Consider the following 15,702-nt stretch of genomic DNA (forward strand, 5'->3'; position numbering starts at 1 on the left):
AAGTTACAGGTGGTAGGATCAGCTCCACGTGATGCGAAATCCGAATCCTGGGCTGGAAGTATAGTCCAGTGGTAGAGTACCCACCCAGCATGCACAAGGTCCAGGGTTCAAGCCCCAGCACTGCAAAACAAACAAACAAGCAAACAAACAAACAAATAAAATAACTAAATAAGAATCCTTGGAGAAGATGAAGTGGATGGAATGGAGACAATGACAGCTGCCTTAGGGGCTCCCCCAGCCCCTGAGGTCAGGCTTCCCTACAAATGAAGATCCACTAGCCCAGAGTTCGGGTATGGGGGGATGCTTTGCAGGCAGTGAGCAGCCACTGTGGGTGCAACTCAGAAGCCACAGAATCAGAACCAATCCTCGCAGCAGCAGAAAGCGGACTCAGATGCAGCTAAAGTCACTTTCATTCCATCAACAGACTGAGTCCCCCCCACTCAACATCCCTAGCTGCAAATCCTCCCCAAAATCCTCCCAGTCACTACAAACAAATGACAATCTGACCCCTCAGCTCAAACCTTCAATTCACAGGATCCTGCTGCCCAACATCCCCAATGAGAGAGCATCCAGCCCCTGTTCACCTGAGAACAGAAATCTCGCCGCAGCTCTAAGCTCTTGTGAACTGCTCAGATGTTTAGATAATTCTCCCTCTTAAGTTCAGCCAAAACGTGCCTCTTTACAGTCTACTCATCCATATACTTCCACAGAACTATTTAATGTTTCATTTTCTCAATAGTCCATCAGATATTTGGCAATGGTGATCACAGACCTGTCTCCCCCTTGAGTCTGCTCTTCCCAAGGTCCAGCCCATGGTCCCACCCACCTTTCTTTTGACATGGTCCTGATTTTTCCATATTCCTTTTTCCTCTAATAGCAACTCTGGTTTGCAGCACCAAGTTCTGAACGTGAGTTTGGGGCATGGTCGGATCAGGTCTGGTGAGCCTGGCAAAAGCCAGACTGAACCTACACAAGGGAGACCCAGAAAGATCCAATCACATGGCTTGTCACTATCTCCTCTAGAGTCAGAAGGAATCACAATTGCTCTGAGTCCCAGTGTAGAGTCCCTGGGCCTGGAGGAAACAGGTGGGGTGTGGAGCCTTCTGGGCAGATGGAGTTCTCAGCAAAAGGTCAGGGGAAGAGGAAATGGGCTGGAGAGAGCAGCATGGAGGCTGTCACCCTGGGGTCAGGTGGAGAGAGAGCTGAGCAGAGCCAGGAGAGGGACCGAGTAGAATGGGAGAGGTACATGCGGGTTCTGCAGGTGGGGACCAGCTCTCCTGGGAGTGGGTCTGGACATCTGACATCTAAGAGGGGCAAATGGATGTTCTTTCTTGCAGGAGACTCCCTCAGCTATCACCAGGGACGCCCCTTCTCCACAGAGGATCGAGACAATGACGTGGCAGTTACCAACTGCGCCATGTCGTACAAGGGAGCTTGGTGGTACAAGAACTGCCACCGGACCAACCTCAACGGGAAGTATGGAGAGTCCAGGCACAGTCAGGTGGGCGCCGCTTGGCTCTCGTCAGGGGCGGTCCAGCACATGGAACCTGGGCCCTTAGCTCTGTCCTAAATGCCTGTGTGAGTCCAGCATTTTCCTGTTACAAAAGAGACACGTAGAGTCTTGAGAAAGGACTGGCATGAAGAGAAAGTAAGGCTGAGAATGGGATAGAAGCAGCACAGGTGGAGGACAGGGAGGGCAGGAAATCACCCACGCCAGAGTAACACCACCCAGAGGCCAGAGGCCCAGACCCTCCCAGTTCACTTCCTCATGGGGGGAACCTGCCAATTCTGACCCAAGAAGGGACAGATCAGAAATGCCAGAGTGAGCTGGGCCGTGTCCCCCAAAGGCTGCATATCCACCAACGGTGCTGGGTGGGAGGGAGACAGCTGGACTAGCTGGAATTTCCCAGGCTGGACATTGAGAGGCCACATCTGGGGAAGCCCCTTGGTTCTTGGCAAACCCAGATGTTTAGACACCACCCCAGCCTCTCTTCGGGAGTGAGCAGTCGCTCTTTCCAAAATGCCTCCACACTGTCACCATCTACTCATGCATGCAACTCCTGAAAGCCGAAGCGCGATAAGGAATAATCTGTAACACATTCCCAGGGACGACCAGGCCAGCGGGGGTGGAAAGGGAAAGCTGGACGGAGAGTCCACGCCATCGGCTTCATTGGCAACGCAGCCACGAAGCTACTTGCTAACTGAAAACAGCTAAATCCACACCTTGGACTCCCTGAGTCCATCATTCCCCTTCTTCTTGTCAAAAGAAGAGTGACCTGACCTGCTTCTCTTTCTCATGCCCAGGGGATAAACTGGTACCATTGGAAAGGCCACGAGTTCTCCATCCCCTTCGTGGAAATGAAGATGCGGCCCTACAACCACCGTCTCACGGCGGGGAGGAAACGGCGGGCCTTACGGTTCTGAGCAGTGGGCAGTTGATCTTTCTGTCATTTGTTTGTATTTTATAATATGCCACAAGGGGGGAGGGTCATAACGATGTGCTTTGCAACATATTAAGAGATTTGAAGGAGGCAGGGGCGTAGCGGGAATCAGCCGACTACCATCATTGCTTCTGCTGCCTTGGAGCTGGCCCGGGCCCGTCTGCACTGGGCCTCCCAACCAGTCATCCCTAACCCTCCCTCCTTCCCACCAAGGAGGAAAGGCGGGAAGTTTGCTGGAAAGACCACCTCCAAGGCCACCCGGAGCACAGATGACTGCAGTGTCAGGTGCCCCTTCTTGCTCTACCCTGCTTCTGAGATACCCTCCACTTTCCAGGTAGCCTTGATCTGGCCTGGCCTTCCTCGGTCAGGTGATCACACTGACCCAGAAGAAGCCTCAGCAAGGGAGCTTGGCCAGCAACTCCCCTTCAGAGGGCAGAGGCCAACCACACCCTGACCCGCCCGCCCGAGTCCCTGGGAAGCGGCCGAGGACCTCCCCTCCGCCACGCTGACTTTCTGAGAGCAGCGGCCTCTTCCCAGCCTGCGCGACCTCTCCCGACCCACAGTCTCCTTAGACCCGCAGTCCACCCACCCAACCGCGGCTCTGGAACCAGTCCCCATGGCATTGCCAGCTCCTGGCCCTGGATGGTGTGGTGGCTGTGTCCCCATGGGCCTCAGCCACTGTCCCCACCCTCAGGGCTGCCAGCCTGTGGTTGCTTGGTGGCAGGAAGGAGAGGTGGTTTTGTCTAGCTTCGGGTTGGGCTCTGAGGACAGCAGAAATGGAACCAGGACACCCGCTCTAGAGAGGACGGGTTCCATGGGAACCAGTCTGCCCAGCTCCACTCTCTCCATTTCCAGTCCGATTCATCATGGACTTTTCTTTAAAAAAAAAAAAAAATTGCAAACAGAAGGCCTTATTTCTGTCTTCTGCCAAGCTCTCCTTGGTGTCGGTGACTTAATATGAGTCAGCAGAAGAGGTTATATGACCAGTCAGCCATCCACCCCCCTGCAGGGAGTCCTGGGAGAAGGCGGAATGTTTGTTTAAGGAAGTGTTATTTTATTTTACTTTTTTATTTTATTTTATTTATTTGACTTTATTTTATTCTTGTGGAAAACAGAAATGACCCCTTAATGAGTTACGATCATGGGAAGTCTTTCTCCATCTTTTTTTGTCATACATTAACAGTGCCAGAGGAAATGGAGTCCAGAAACCTCAAGGTGGGAGGGAGGGTCGGCCTGTTTCCAGGAAGAGAGGTGCTGCCTCCACCCCATGGCTGGAGTTTTAACCCAAGAGAGCTGGAGGCTCTGGGAGCCGTGCCCTTTCAACTTCCCCTCCACATCAAAAGCCAGCGGCCACCTTCCCTCCCAAAGCCATGTCCAATCCAGAGCTGCCCTCTCCCTTTCCTCGTCCATTCCTTAAGGTCCCTGTTCTGGTTTTGGCAAGGCCCGCACTTGTCAAATGGGGACATACACCTTTGCCAACCAGTTATTGGACCAACCTGAGAGCTGGCAACTTTCCGATAGAAACATCCTCGCTCTGACCATGCTTTAATGACCATGAAGGGACAGTCCCTTCTGGTGTTAGGAGGATGAAGTTGGCCTGCCATTTATTATAGCCTCTCCCTCTTGCAGGCTCCAACAAGGCCTTGTCCACGGCTGGGCTGAGGCCCAAAAATGTAGGTGGTGTTTTCATTTTCCAATCCACCATGGGATTCGGAAGGAAGAAGAGAAGCTTGTCAGTTTAATGAGATTCAGCCAGAGCAGGACAGCCATGGAGAGTGGGACACTCAGAGACAGGCCTTCCTTTGCTGTGTCGCTAGCTGCATGACCTTAGGTCGGGTGTTTCACCTCTCTCAGCCTCAGTTTCCTTGACTGTCGAAGGAGAGACTACAAAAATTTCTAACTTCTCTTTCAGTTTTCAGTCAATAGTGCTAGTCTAGGGCCCGAAAACCCGTGAGATTGGCGAGAACACAGTGAGGTAAGGAGAATCTGCCAGAGCCCTGGGGAGGGAGGGGGGGGCAGAAGGCAGGCAGGTAAGAAGGCAGGAAGGGAGCCGGGATGGGTTCAGAAGTCCGAAGTCTGCGAGCGTGCACAGGCACACACACATACCACACACAAACACACACACACACACACACACACACACACACACACACAATCTGCAGAGAAGACCATGCCAAGAAAAAGGCTGAGCTGAGTCTGAGCTGAGCCGGGACCGGGCGTGCCGGTGCAGCCCACCCCATCAAGGGAACTGGACTGGAACAAGGGTGCATGTCATCAGTTCAGAGGCAGCCGAGAGACACCCACGGAAACCAAGACCTGCCTGTCATTGCCTGTCATTGGAACCATTTTACACCATGGAACCTTTTTATAAATAGCATCAGCAACATTGCCTAGATTCATTTTAAAGAATTTTAAAGCAAGAAAGGGACTTCAAAGATCAGCTTACCCAACCCTCCATAAAAGGATTTATAGATTCCTTTTGTTCAGAAGCGTGATCTCCTCATGAGTTTTGACCATTTTTAGGGGACTCTGTTCCACTGTCTTCCCAAGACCTGTGGTCAACTTGGCTCAAAGCTTCTTAACTCCACTCACTTAACTTCTTTGCTGAACTTCTTACTAAGAAGCTGCTTTGGAGCTACTTAACTGATTAATTCCTCAGCATCCTGTTCCTCCAAGCACCTGATTCTCCCAGAGAAGGATGCAGAAAGCAGCACAGTAGCCTGCAGCTTCCCACAGGAGCAGGGGAATAGAAGTGGACCCTCCCTGGAAGGCAGTTAGCCCCAGACAAGTCAGAATGAACTCCTTCACCAGAACGCAGAAAACCACCCCTGCAAAAGCCAAGTGCAGCTCCCGGTGACGGCGGAAGACTCACCCCCCAGAGAAGGGGTATAAAGATTGCTGCCAATATGTCCAACTCATGTTTTTCCAGAGTTGCTTCTAGAAGGTGAAGAGGTCAACAGCGAAGCAGGATTCCAGGGATGACAACCCTGTGGAAAGGTGCCAGCCTCAGACCAGATCAGACAGACGGAGGGGGCTCGCTGAGAGTGACCACAGGGTGGCGCTCGGGACACCCAGCCACCTCCTGAAACGAGGTGTGAGGCTTTCTGGGGACAGCAGCGTCCTCCTGGTTTCCACAACTCACAGCGGGACTGATCTGTAGGGAAGGTTGGTTTGTAAAAGCTCGACGACGAAACAGCAGCAAGGAAATGGAGGACAGGCTTCCACAGACACCCCCACCCTGCCCCTCACCCTCCAACCAAGGTGCAGGGACCCTGCTTCCTTCTACCTGGAACCAGTCGGCTCCCTGCAGGCGGAAAACTGCTATTTCGAAGGCAAACATGAAAAATCAAGGTTGCCAATGAGCTTGATGCCCAGCCACACAACCCTGAACACTCTTTATTCTTAAAATCTAGCTCCAGAACAGAGTTACAGATTAAGGAACAGAAGGATCTTTTCAAAAGCTGTTTTCAAAGCATCCGTCGAGAAAGCACTGATGAGCTCCTCTCAGTCCTTTTCTCTGAAAAGAAAACTGAGCTGGAAGAACACCAGATGCACCAAGCTCAGGGGCTTCAAAGAGCGACCTGGATTTGGGGCATGGACAGTTCTTCCTTAGTTCTTCTTCTTCTTTTTTTTTTTTTTTTTATTTTATTTTATTTTATTTTTTTTTTATTTATTTTTTTTTTTATTGCTTTTTGGCTTCCACCTAGAATTTCATATGATTTTCTACTTACTTTCTTGTCACCGGACCCCTATTCAGTCGCACTTCTTCATTCCATTTATTTCCCTCCAAAGCAGGGAAAGGGGACTCACTTTCCACCTCTATTTAACATCTCTCCATCTGCTCTTAAAACTTTGAAAATAACGGAAAGATTCAAACTCAGTTCAATTTCTCTCACCCCACAGGAGGTGGATAATTTGTTTTCACTTGCCTTGAAGTGATCAAAACTACAAGAAGGCTCTTGGGGACCCTTTGGAGGCCGGGATGGAACTATGAAGCGTGGGACCCAGCCTCTCGTCCAGACTCCAAGAGCTGCATCTTCACCTCAGATCCCAGGGTGACTGGCAGGCGTCACCCTGTGGGGGAAGGTGAGCTGGGAGGCTGCGTGACTTGTCGCCTCTCTCTAGCTGCACCACAGGTCCTTGAGTGCATTTCTGAAGATCTTTGGCTAATTGCTTCCCCAAACTTTTACTTCTCCCACAACTCAGTTTCCTTTGAATAATACTTTGGAATTTTGATACAACTGGGCCAAATGAGAACTCACAGGCCAAAAGAAAACCTCCAAGATCAAGTGGGGAAAACGAGTCCAGGGTCCTTTAAGAAGGTATGTTGGTGTGGAGTCAGGTGGAATTAGAAAACCCCAGCTCATTCTAACCGTATCTCCGCTGGATTTATGTCAGCCAGTTCTGTGCTTTTCGGGCTCTGAGAAACAGCTAGGAAAAAGAAAAAAATCACAAAGCAAATAAAAGAAGCAGACGGATCATTGGAGATTAAAATTAAGACTTCTCAGATGGTCCCTCATTAAAAATGCAGAGTCCAGGCCTGAGTGGCCATGACCAAGGTGCCAGCATTGGCTTCCCCAGTCCTGACCCCCATCTCCAATCAGATCTCCTTTCAGGTCACCCACCTCCCTCAAGAAAAAGCCAGAGCTCGGGAAGCTCACTCGACCAGTCCTGCCTGGACCCCACTTTTCCTTCCCCAGCGATCACAGCCTGAACTTCATCTCCAGCATTTCTGATTTATTTTTCAAGGTCACTCCCTGCCTGAAACATGACTTCATCACACCTGCAGCACTTCATTGTCCAAATGTCCTTGGCACACCGCACAGTCTTTGGACAGTGTTGCATTTTCTCCAAACAGGAAATCCTCCCTCCTTCTCCAGGCTTAATAAGGCTATTGCAGAGCATCCAAATAGCACAGCTCTTGTTCCTCAGGCAAACTTGGCCCCTCTATTAACTTAATAAAACAGCTCCCTATTGTCTGGGCGGTGAGGCTGGCTAATGCTCAGTTGCCAGTTCAGAACATTTAACCCTCGCATCCTCATAGAGCTGGCTCTCCGAGGCACTGGCTTGGGCTCTCTGGCGCCATGGTCTGAGGTCGGAAAGTGCAAGGTCCTTCTCTGAGAAGAAAGCACGTGCCCAGGAGGCCTGGAGCACCAAGCCTCAGAGAGGGTTTGGATCCAGATGCATGGCCAGGAGGACAGTGCATGGAAGACCACTCTCCCCTTCCTGTCACTGTTCTAGCAGCTCCCAGGGAAGCCAGGGCTGCTGTCGGCCATCCTGGCGTCCAACACTCACGTACTCCACCCTGCCTTCTAGACCAGCATTGGAAACACACGTTCAGAGCCAGGGGGGTCTCTGGAGATCACCTAACCAAACCCTCTCACTTCACACTCAAGTAAACTGAGGCCAGGACAGATTAGGCAGCTGGCCCAAGTGACTCAGCCAGTTAGTAACCAGGCTGAGGCAGAGCATGGCAGGGAGTTGTTAATCTGTCTCTCCTCAAACAGACAGAGAGAATTGCATTTGTCATTCACCTACTCTTCCCCAGACCCTGTGCAGAGGCCTTTGCATATGTTACTCTATTAAATCCTCCTTACACCCTGAGTCAGGGTTCAGCGCTTTACAGACAAGGGAAGGGAGGACAGAAAGGTTAAATGACGTGTCCAGAATCACAGCTCCCAGGGGAGCCCAAATCAGCCCCTCCCCATCCACTCAGAAAGCCCTGGGTTTCCCTTCACGAAGCTGCTGCCTCCCATACAGACCCAGCCAAGTGGTCGCCATCTTGGGCTTCACCATTGCTCTCACAAAGACGCGTCTGAGGCCACGGCCGGTCTCTTTCTTTTGAGAAAGGGCAATTCTTGTGTTGCTTTTGACACGTGTTCCAGGGCCTCCAGCATGGGACAAGTAAGAAATACGTGGCCGCACTGTCCTTTCCTTCTTGAAGGGGGCAGGGTGAGAGGGCCCACAGCAGGCTTGGAGGAGAGGGTAAACGTGATCCCCCCAGCCTCTTGCTCTCCCAGCGCAGGAAGAGTGGGGCATTCCAGATCCACTCTTCTCAAACTGGAGCAGGCAGGGTGGCAGGTTGGAAGAACCAGACCAAACGCGCCGCCTGTTCCTGGAACGTCAGCTTTACTCTAGAATTCAGGAGAAAGGGTTTGACAATGACTGTGTTCAAACCAGTGCAGATAACAGCAAAGGCAGGAATCTCGTGAATTTTTTGATCCAGATCAGCAACTTGCAGGTGGATTTGAATTAGCTCCTCCCTGACTCCCAGGGGTACCAACACCTTCAGGGACCCCCAGGGGAACACCACAGAAGACATTTTTGAGGAATGAGTGTAGAAGAAGGCAGGAGATACATTAATTTTATTTATCCCCTGGTTTCTCGCCTATTCCTTACCTGCCGCATGGCCCCAGGGGGTGGGGAGCCCTAGACAGCAGTTGGCTGCAATCTCAGCTCCTTTGCTACCTTGGGGAATTTAGAAGGAAGGCAGTACTTAGTAACTTAGTGGTTCCCGCTGCCAGGCCAGAACTCCAGAACGGGATCCCCTTCCCTTAGCTGAAAGATGTTGATATAAAAAGGAGCAGTTCTTCCCGAGAGCTGCTCGCTGTGGCCCCGTTCCAGCTGTGAGCCTGCGGGGCAGGGACAGCGTGGTTGTTGCTCCCCACCACGGTTCCTGCAAAGACGCCGGCCATTCCCCGTTAGAGGTACCCCAAGGCCCACAGACTCAAGGGCCTGTTCTGAACACCTGGGCTCCCCCACATCGTTTACACACGTGCGTCCAATTATTCCAATCAAACACCTGTCAGGCCCACAGGAATTCCCAGGCGCCCTACCCAAGTCACAGTGACTTTGAGGGGCTCCGGGCAGACAAACCCACCCTGGGCATCTCTAGATTGTTGCTCTGAGAACTCATAAACACCAACTCCTCCAGTCCTTCTGATTTTGAGTTTTGTCATTTTTAACCTTTAACAGCCTTTTCAGGTAAAAATAACAAAGACCGACTTTGTAGCTACAATGTACTTGAAAAAGCACTTACTTAAAGACCGGAACGAGGGACAAAGAAAGAAGAAAATGGAGTGCATGCTCCTCGGCGATGCACACCTTAATGAACTCAAATCAAAACCCCCAGAGGAGGGCAGAGGGAAGGAATGCCGGCCCTGTCCTTCCATGGACTGTAGCTCAAAGACTGGAGTCTCTGCTTGTTAACCATTGTTAACTAGTATTTTTAGTCCTGGTTGCTTTTAGCCTCTGTATAGTTCCTTTTTTAAACACATTTTCTATGCGTTAATAAAAGATCCTGAAGGAATGGTGAGCGTGCGTCTTCTGATTCCACAGGAACTCCGGCCCAGGGCCCATACTTTCCTCCTCGGTGTCTCCAGCCCCCTTCCACCCAGACGTCCCCTCTGCAGCAGCGGGTGGGGGACCCTTTCCCACCCCGTGGACACATCCCTGTTCCTCCCTGCTCCTGGCTCCTATTCTCTAGCTACGGCCTTGCCGCCTCCTCATCCTCCCGCCACTCCTCCTCCTCTCCTCTCTCTGTCCCTCTCTCTCCTTCTCTCCCTCTCTTTCCTGGCCCCCTTTGCTCTATCTCCTATCAGCTTCCATCCCACTCTTTGGTTTTCCATCAGAAAAGGTCGTTGGCAGGTGGGAGGCTCTGTGGCCCCAGAATCGCCCGTCTCCTCTGTGGTTTTGAGTCCTTGATCAGCCACAGCAAAGTGACTCACAGTCTCCCTCCTGCCTCTGTTCTCCCTCAACCCTGGATTGCCCAGTGCCAGCCCGATCTCCAAATCTCTAGTGCCACCTATGGGTACCAGCTGAGAATATGAGACAGACCCAGCTTGCTCCCCGCCACCCTCCCTCAGTGCCCTTACACCAGGGGCCCCGGCTGGTCCAGCTCATCCACCGTCAGCCACTCTGATGGTGGCCCTCGTGACCACCTCCTCTCAGGCTTGGGGGAACGTTTTTCTTTTCTCTTCCTTGTGGTGCGCAGTGGAAGATCAACTCTCCTCTCCAGGTTGCATCAGGTTAGACCCCAGTCAGGGAACAGGCCCAAGAGGAGGGTGAGGAAGGAAGTTGCCATCCAGGACATTTCCACAAGCAGGAAGTGTCGCCATGACTGGGCAGCAGCAGGCTGACCAAGTGTGGTGAATCCAGAAGGGCTCCTCCAGAAGGGCGTGTAGGAGCCTGTCCCGGGGACGTCAACCGGGTCAGGTCTTATGACAATGGAAGTTAGCCAAGCAGGAAAGGTGGAGAGGGAACCAGGTGAGCAGAAGTCCAAGGGCGTGAAGCAGCATGGCCTGCGGGCCTGGGCCTGGGGTGCTCCAGTGTCCTGTCACCAGCTCCCTGGGACCCTGTGACAGCACCCCCCCCCCCCCCCAGAAGTCAGGATGAGTCCCACCTGGAATCCCAAAGCAAAAAAAGGCCTTTCTCCGGGTTCTTGTTAAAATGGAGAAATGGTGAGTATTTTAAAGATGAGCCAAATTCCAGCCCTGGAAATAAACCAAAAAATAAAAAAATAAAAAAGGTCATCCTTCCTAAGTTTTTCTGGGTCCCTACAAGCTCCTTCACACCCCTGGGGTCATGTAAGAAACAGAGACAAAACCCCAGCTCCCAGCCCCAGGAGAGCCTGCCAGGGCAAGTGCCCACAGGCGTGGGGTGGACATAGCCCTCTCTGTGCCCTATGTCCTCTTTCTTTCCCCATTTCCTAAACAAACAGATTTCTGGGATGTCCAAGAGGAAGGCTCCTGTGAAATAGCCACATTTCCCGGTCCCGTTTTAAGCAAGCCACACCTCAGGTAACGGTCCCAGAGGAGGGACGGTTGCAATACTGAGACACACACCTGCACCTGACTCTTGTCCAGCACGTTATCTTGGAAATAGAAGTGGAAACCAAAGGAATCTAGTGGAACATAAAGGAACATCAGTAATTAGTATTTCTTCTGAGATGGCTGGATGCTAGCATTATGTTCTAACTTAAATGAGCATAATTCACCCATCGCTGAAGACCTCTGGGTGCGTTTACAACCATCTGAACACAGATTTAATTATTGCTGTGTTGTGGGAACTAAGAACCGCCATGGGTAAAATTAAGAGTGGATTATTAAGCAAGAGAAATGTTAGCAGCATTAGTAATCAGTGCAATTACCCAGTAGCGCCTGTCTCCCATCCTGCCCCCACTGGCCCTGGGGACCCGTGCTTCCTCAGTCTGCTTTGCCAGTCAGCAGTAAGACATCACCACAAAATGAGAGCCCTCTGGGCCTGTACCTTTCCTCTCACGTGACACATGCAATATATCCCATTGCCCGGGCTCTCAAGGAATGAAAAAGTGTGCCGGGCCTGTAAACCCACACCACATGCCTCTTGTTTATCCACATTCAATGAGCACCTGCTGTGTATCAGATCCAGTGCTGCCTCTGGTTAACAAGATCAAAGGTTTCCCATCTTCCTGGAAGAGATCTGGTTTCTGGTTGGCTTTTGTTTTGTCTTGTTTTGTTGTTTTGTGTGTGTGTTTTCAGAGAAAGATATTCTTTTATTTATTCATTCTCTCATCACACATTTATCAAATTCATATTGGTTAGGTACCAGGGACTTTGATGCTCATTCATATTAGAATTCTCCAGAGAAACAGAACCAACAAGAGAGAGAGAGAGAAGAAAGAAGGAGGAACTGGCTCACTGTTGGGGAAGTTGAGGAGTCCCACCATCTGCCATATGGAGACCCAGGAGAGTCACTGATGTCATTTGGTCCAAATCTGAAGACCTGAGAATGAGGGAGCTGTATTGTAAATCCCAGTCTAGGGGCAGGAGAAGGCCGTACTCCCAGCCCAACAGGCAGGCAAGAAGAAACCAGAGCAAGTCCCTCCTTCCTTAGCTTTTCTGGTGTGGTCACATCCCCAGCAGACTGAATGATACCCACTCACACAGGGGAAGGAGAAATACTTGACTCAGGTGCCCAATTCAGACGCCAGCCTCATCCAGCAACACGCTCACAGAACCACACAGAGGAATTCCGCTGATCCTGAATGGCCCACATTGTGGTCAAGTTGACATGTCACCTTAGCTGACTCACTTGACAGGGCAGCAGAGGAAACAGGACTCACTCCTCTCCTGCCGGTTCTCCTGCTATGGGGAAGCCAGACTCTGACAAGGAGCCAACACAGCAGAACCCACCGGCCAGACACTCATTCTCCCCGCCTCTTCCCTTTCCCATCCACTGGTGCCAACGCCCCACTCTTCCATCTAGCTCTTCCACACGTATGTGAGTAAGGCCCCTTGCTTCAAAGCTTTTAAAATAGAGTAGAATTTCCAAATGTGTGTCTATGTGTTCATGAGGAACTAGAAAGAAATATACAGTGCAAGATACACAGTTAATTAGATGAGTGTTGTCATTTCAATATTGAATTTTTTTGAAACTCAGACACATTACAAACACTTCAAACACTAAGAAAAGTGGCAATTAAAAAGCTTCTCAAATCCAAAAACTAACAGAACCTTCTTGGAGGACTGATTACCATGGAATCCTCCTGGGGGAAGGGGAGCATCCCAAAAGGTGCTGGCACTTTGAGAAGCTGGTGCCTTTTAATGCTTTAAATAAAAATGACTAGCTTCAGGTTTATCTCCGAGCATTCCTTCACGGCCGTGTGAATGCTTTGGGTCTCCTCTTCACGACAAACAATAAGCTCTTTACAGGTTTCTGGGAAGCAAGTATAAATTACAAGAAACGCGGTAGCACTTATGAAAATTCAATATGCTGGCTGTCCAGGAAATCTAAAGATCCGAGAAAACAGAGCTGGGAGGCACATGTATATTATGTCAGGATGTCGGCAAGACCTGGCTTGATTTGTGACTCACACGCTCACTTTTTATGACTTTTTTTTTTCCATAAATAAAACTCACAAAGTAATAACCAAAACTCGTATTTATAACACCAGCCACACTGAAATGACCGGCAACGATGATAACCGGGGCCACTACTGAAGGGCAGCTCAGGGGACTCAAGGACCAGGAAGATGGAGAGGTGGCTGAAGAAGTCAGGGTGAAGCCACCTGCCCTCCCAGTCCAGCCCTAGACCCAGACCCAGCACATACCCTTGAAAGCTTTTCCAAAAGTCTTGGAAATTTAATTGGCAACCCACTCTCCCATTCACCCTTTTTGTTTTCCTTTAAAAAAAAAAAAAAAAAACTTTCAAGGCCTGAATTCCACTCAGTTTGCTGCCCACACTGGCTGCAGAGCAGGGTCTCGGTGCAGCAGAGTTGTTGACACTTTGGTCAGATAGCTCTCTGCTGGGAAGCAGTCCTGTGCTCTGTGGAACGCTCAGTACCACTCGTGTCTGGCCTCTAGCCCCTACACCCCAGCAGGATCAGCACCCCCAACAAGTTAGAACCAAGAAAAATGTCTCCAGACATTGCCAAACGTCCCCTGGAGGGGCAAAATCACCTCCAGTTGAGAATCGCTGTTACAGAGATTTGTCATAAAAAGGTGGCTTCACTCCAGACTAGACTTCATGGAAACAGCATCTTCGAATGCTTTCATCAGTCCATTTCCATCAAAAGCACAAAAGAATTCCCCCAGGGAGGCACTGTTGCAATTTTTTTTTTTTTTTATTAAACCCCTTTTGATATGGTTTACAGAGGTTTTTAAAGTAAGAATCTGTGTTTTATTTTGTTTTTTTCCTTTTACTATGGGGAGGGTACATTGGATATTTTTATGGTGTAAGATTGGACTCGGAGATAGGGAATAGAATTTATAAGATGGTGCTTACAGAAAATGTGTTTGATTTACAAGGAGCAGTTCAATTTGTCATGGCTTTCCAGGAATCAATTAGGTTTCAAATCAAGAGTCCCTTGTCTATCAGACCTTCAACTCTCCTGCTTCACCCAATGGACAATAACAAATGATAATGACTGTTTATGATCCCCAAATACCTCACCCTCTCTTTTGTCCTCAAGTTTTCTTGTGAAAGAAATCGAGGGTAAATTAGTCACCAAGATAGAAGGAAGGAAAGTGTGTGTGTGTGTGTGTGTGTGTGTGTGTGTGTGTGTGTGGTTACCTTGTTTGTTTTTTTCTAAAATTCTACCTAAGAATGAGACCCAGGTGCAGGAATTTGGTCAACTGAGCAAGGAAGGCCAGTATCCCCTGCACCCTCTCAAAGTCACAGAGGGCTCCGTGACTTGAGGGAAAGCAAAGGGTGGACCCCACCTCCACCCAGAAAAGCTTTTCACTGTCACAAGAATAGAAACAGGACAAAAGAGGGAAATAAATGACTGCCCACAAAAGAAATCTACTGGTCCTCAGTGGAAGGCAGCTACTCACACCCTTGCTGATCCCCCTCACCCACCAAAGCCCACAGAAGTAGAGGGGGGACCTTTTCATTTGCAGTTTTTCCAAGAAATTTGCAAGGCTGATTTTTCTTTCCTGTTGATCCAACCACAACTTCTGGGCTTGGTGGTCCAGTTTTGTGTTTAAGAAAGCATAATAACTGTGGTAGATCTCTGTTACACTGTTGGTTAAGAAGGTCATCTGGGTCCCAGAGATGGTCGCCACAGGAGGATAATCAGTGTGTCAGTGGTCATTTGCTTCCTGTGACTAAACAGATGAGTCCAGTTCAGTCTCTCAGGATAATCTGATGAGGCCCCTACCTCTGGTGGTGTGTAGTCTCAGAGCTCACAGCAAGGAGGAAAATTGGGGTCCACATCCTGTTGCCGGAGCAAAAATGCTATTCTCCAGCATGATCTCTGTTGCAACTATCTTCATTTAGATCGAGAGCCACTGAAGGAGTTCCCTCCTATTAGGGTCTGGCTGCATCCCATTAAGATTTCCAAAACCCTTGGTTTCTCCTCCAAGACCGGGGCACCCTGAAGAGGCAGGACCTCCAGCTTGGCAGAGCAAAGGACTGGGGGAAGCTGGGAGTGGGCAGGCATTGGTGAGAAGAGAACCCCCATCTGTGAGTCTCTGAAGGCAGAGCCTGGGTTTTCTCTTTCTGTTCCTAATATGTAGCCCAGAACTCTGTATGGACTCAAAATAGAATTGATGTAAACCGTATTGAATCGATCACATCTTATGCCTATACTAGGTACTCAGTCAACAGCTTTAGTTACACTACCATTTAGGATAGATCCCTAAAATATTCAAGAAGGGCATATTCAAGAATAGCAGAGAAAAGAACCGAGGCTGTGGTCAGGCCGCTTCTGCCCCTGACAGAAGCATGATGTGCCCTAGAGGAAGTCCTTCAGCCTTCCTGAAGTTTAGCATCCTTATCT

General features: G+C 50.0%; 1 protein-coding gene and 1 long non-coding RNA gene across 7 annotated transcripts in view; one reads left to right on the top strand and one right to left on the bottom strand.

Moving 5' to 3' along the window:
- The window catches only part of TNR (tenascin R), a 78,986-nt gene extending 75,643 nt beyond the window's left edge, over nucleotides 1–3,343 (top strand). For all 6 annotated transcript variants that reach the window (XM_079106362.1, XM_079106364.1, XM_079106365.1 and 3 more), the window contains 2 exons: nucleotides 1,338–1,501; nucleotides 2,305–3,343. In XM_079106362.1, coding sequence (XP_078962488.1) covers nucleotides 1,338–1,501; nucleotides 2,305–2,424 — 284 coding nt within the window. In that variant the 3' untranslated portion in view covers nucleotides 2,425–3,343. The remainder of the gene's footprint in view (nucleotides 1–1,337; nucleotides 1,502–2,304) is intronic.
- A 150-nt stretch (nucleotides 3,344–3,493) lies between these two features.
- Nucleotides 3,494–5,499, bottom strand: LOC306641327. The gene is made up of 2 exons (XR_013758147.1): nucleotides 4,553–5,499; nucleotides 3,494–4,517 (listed from the first exon to the last, which is right to left on the bottom strand). It is a non-coding gene; the product is annotated as an uncharacterized lncRNA (long non-coding RNA).
- Nucleotides 5,500–15,702: the final 10,203 nt, after the last annotated feature.

This window comes from Sciurus vulgaris (assembly GCF_902686455.1).
Source record: "Sciurus vulgaris genome assembly, chromosome: 12".
Lineage (NCBI taxonomy): Eukaryota > Metazoa > Chordata > Mammalia > Rodentia > Sciuridae > Sciurus > Sciurus vulgaris.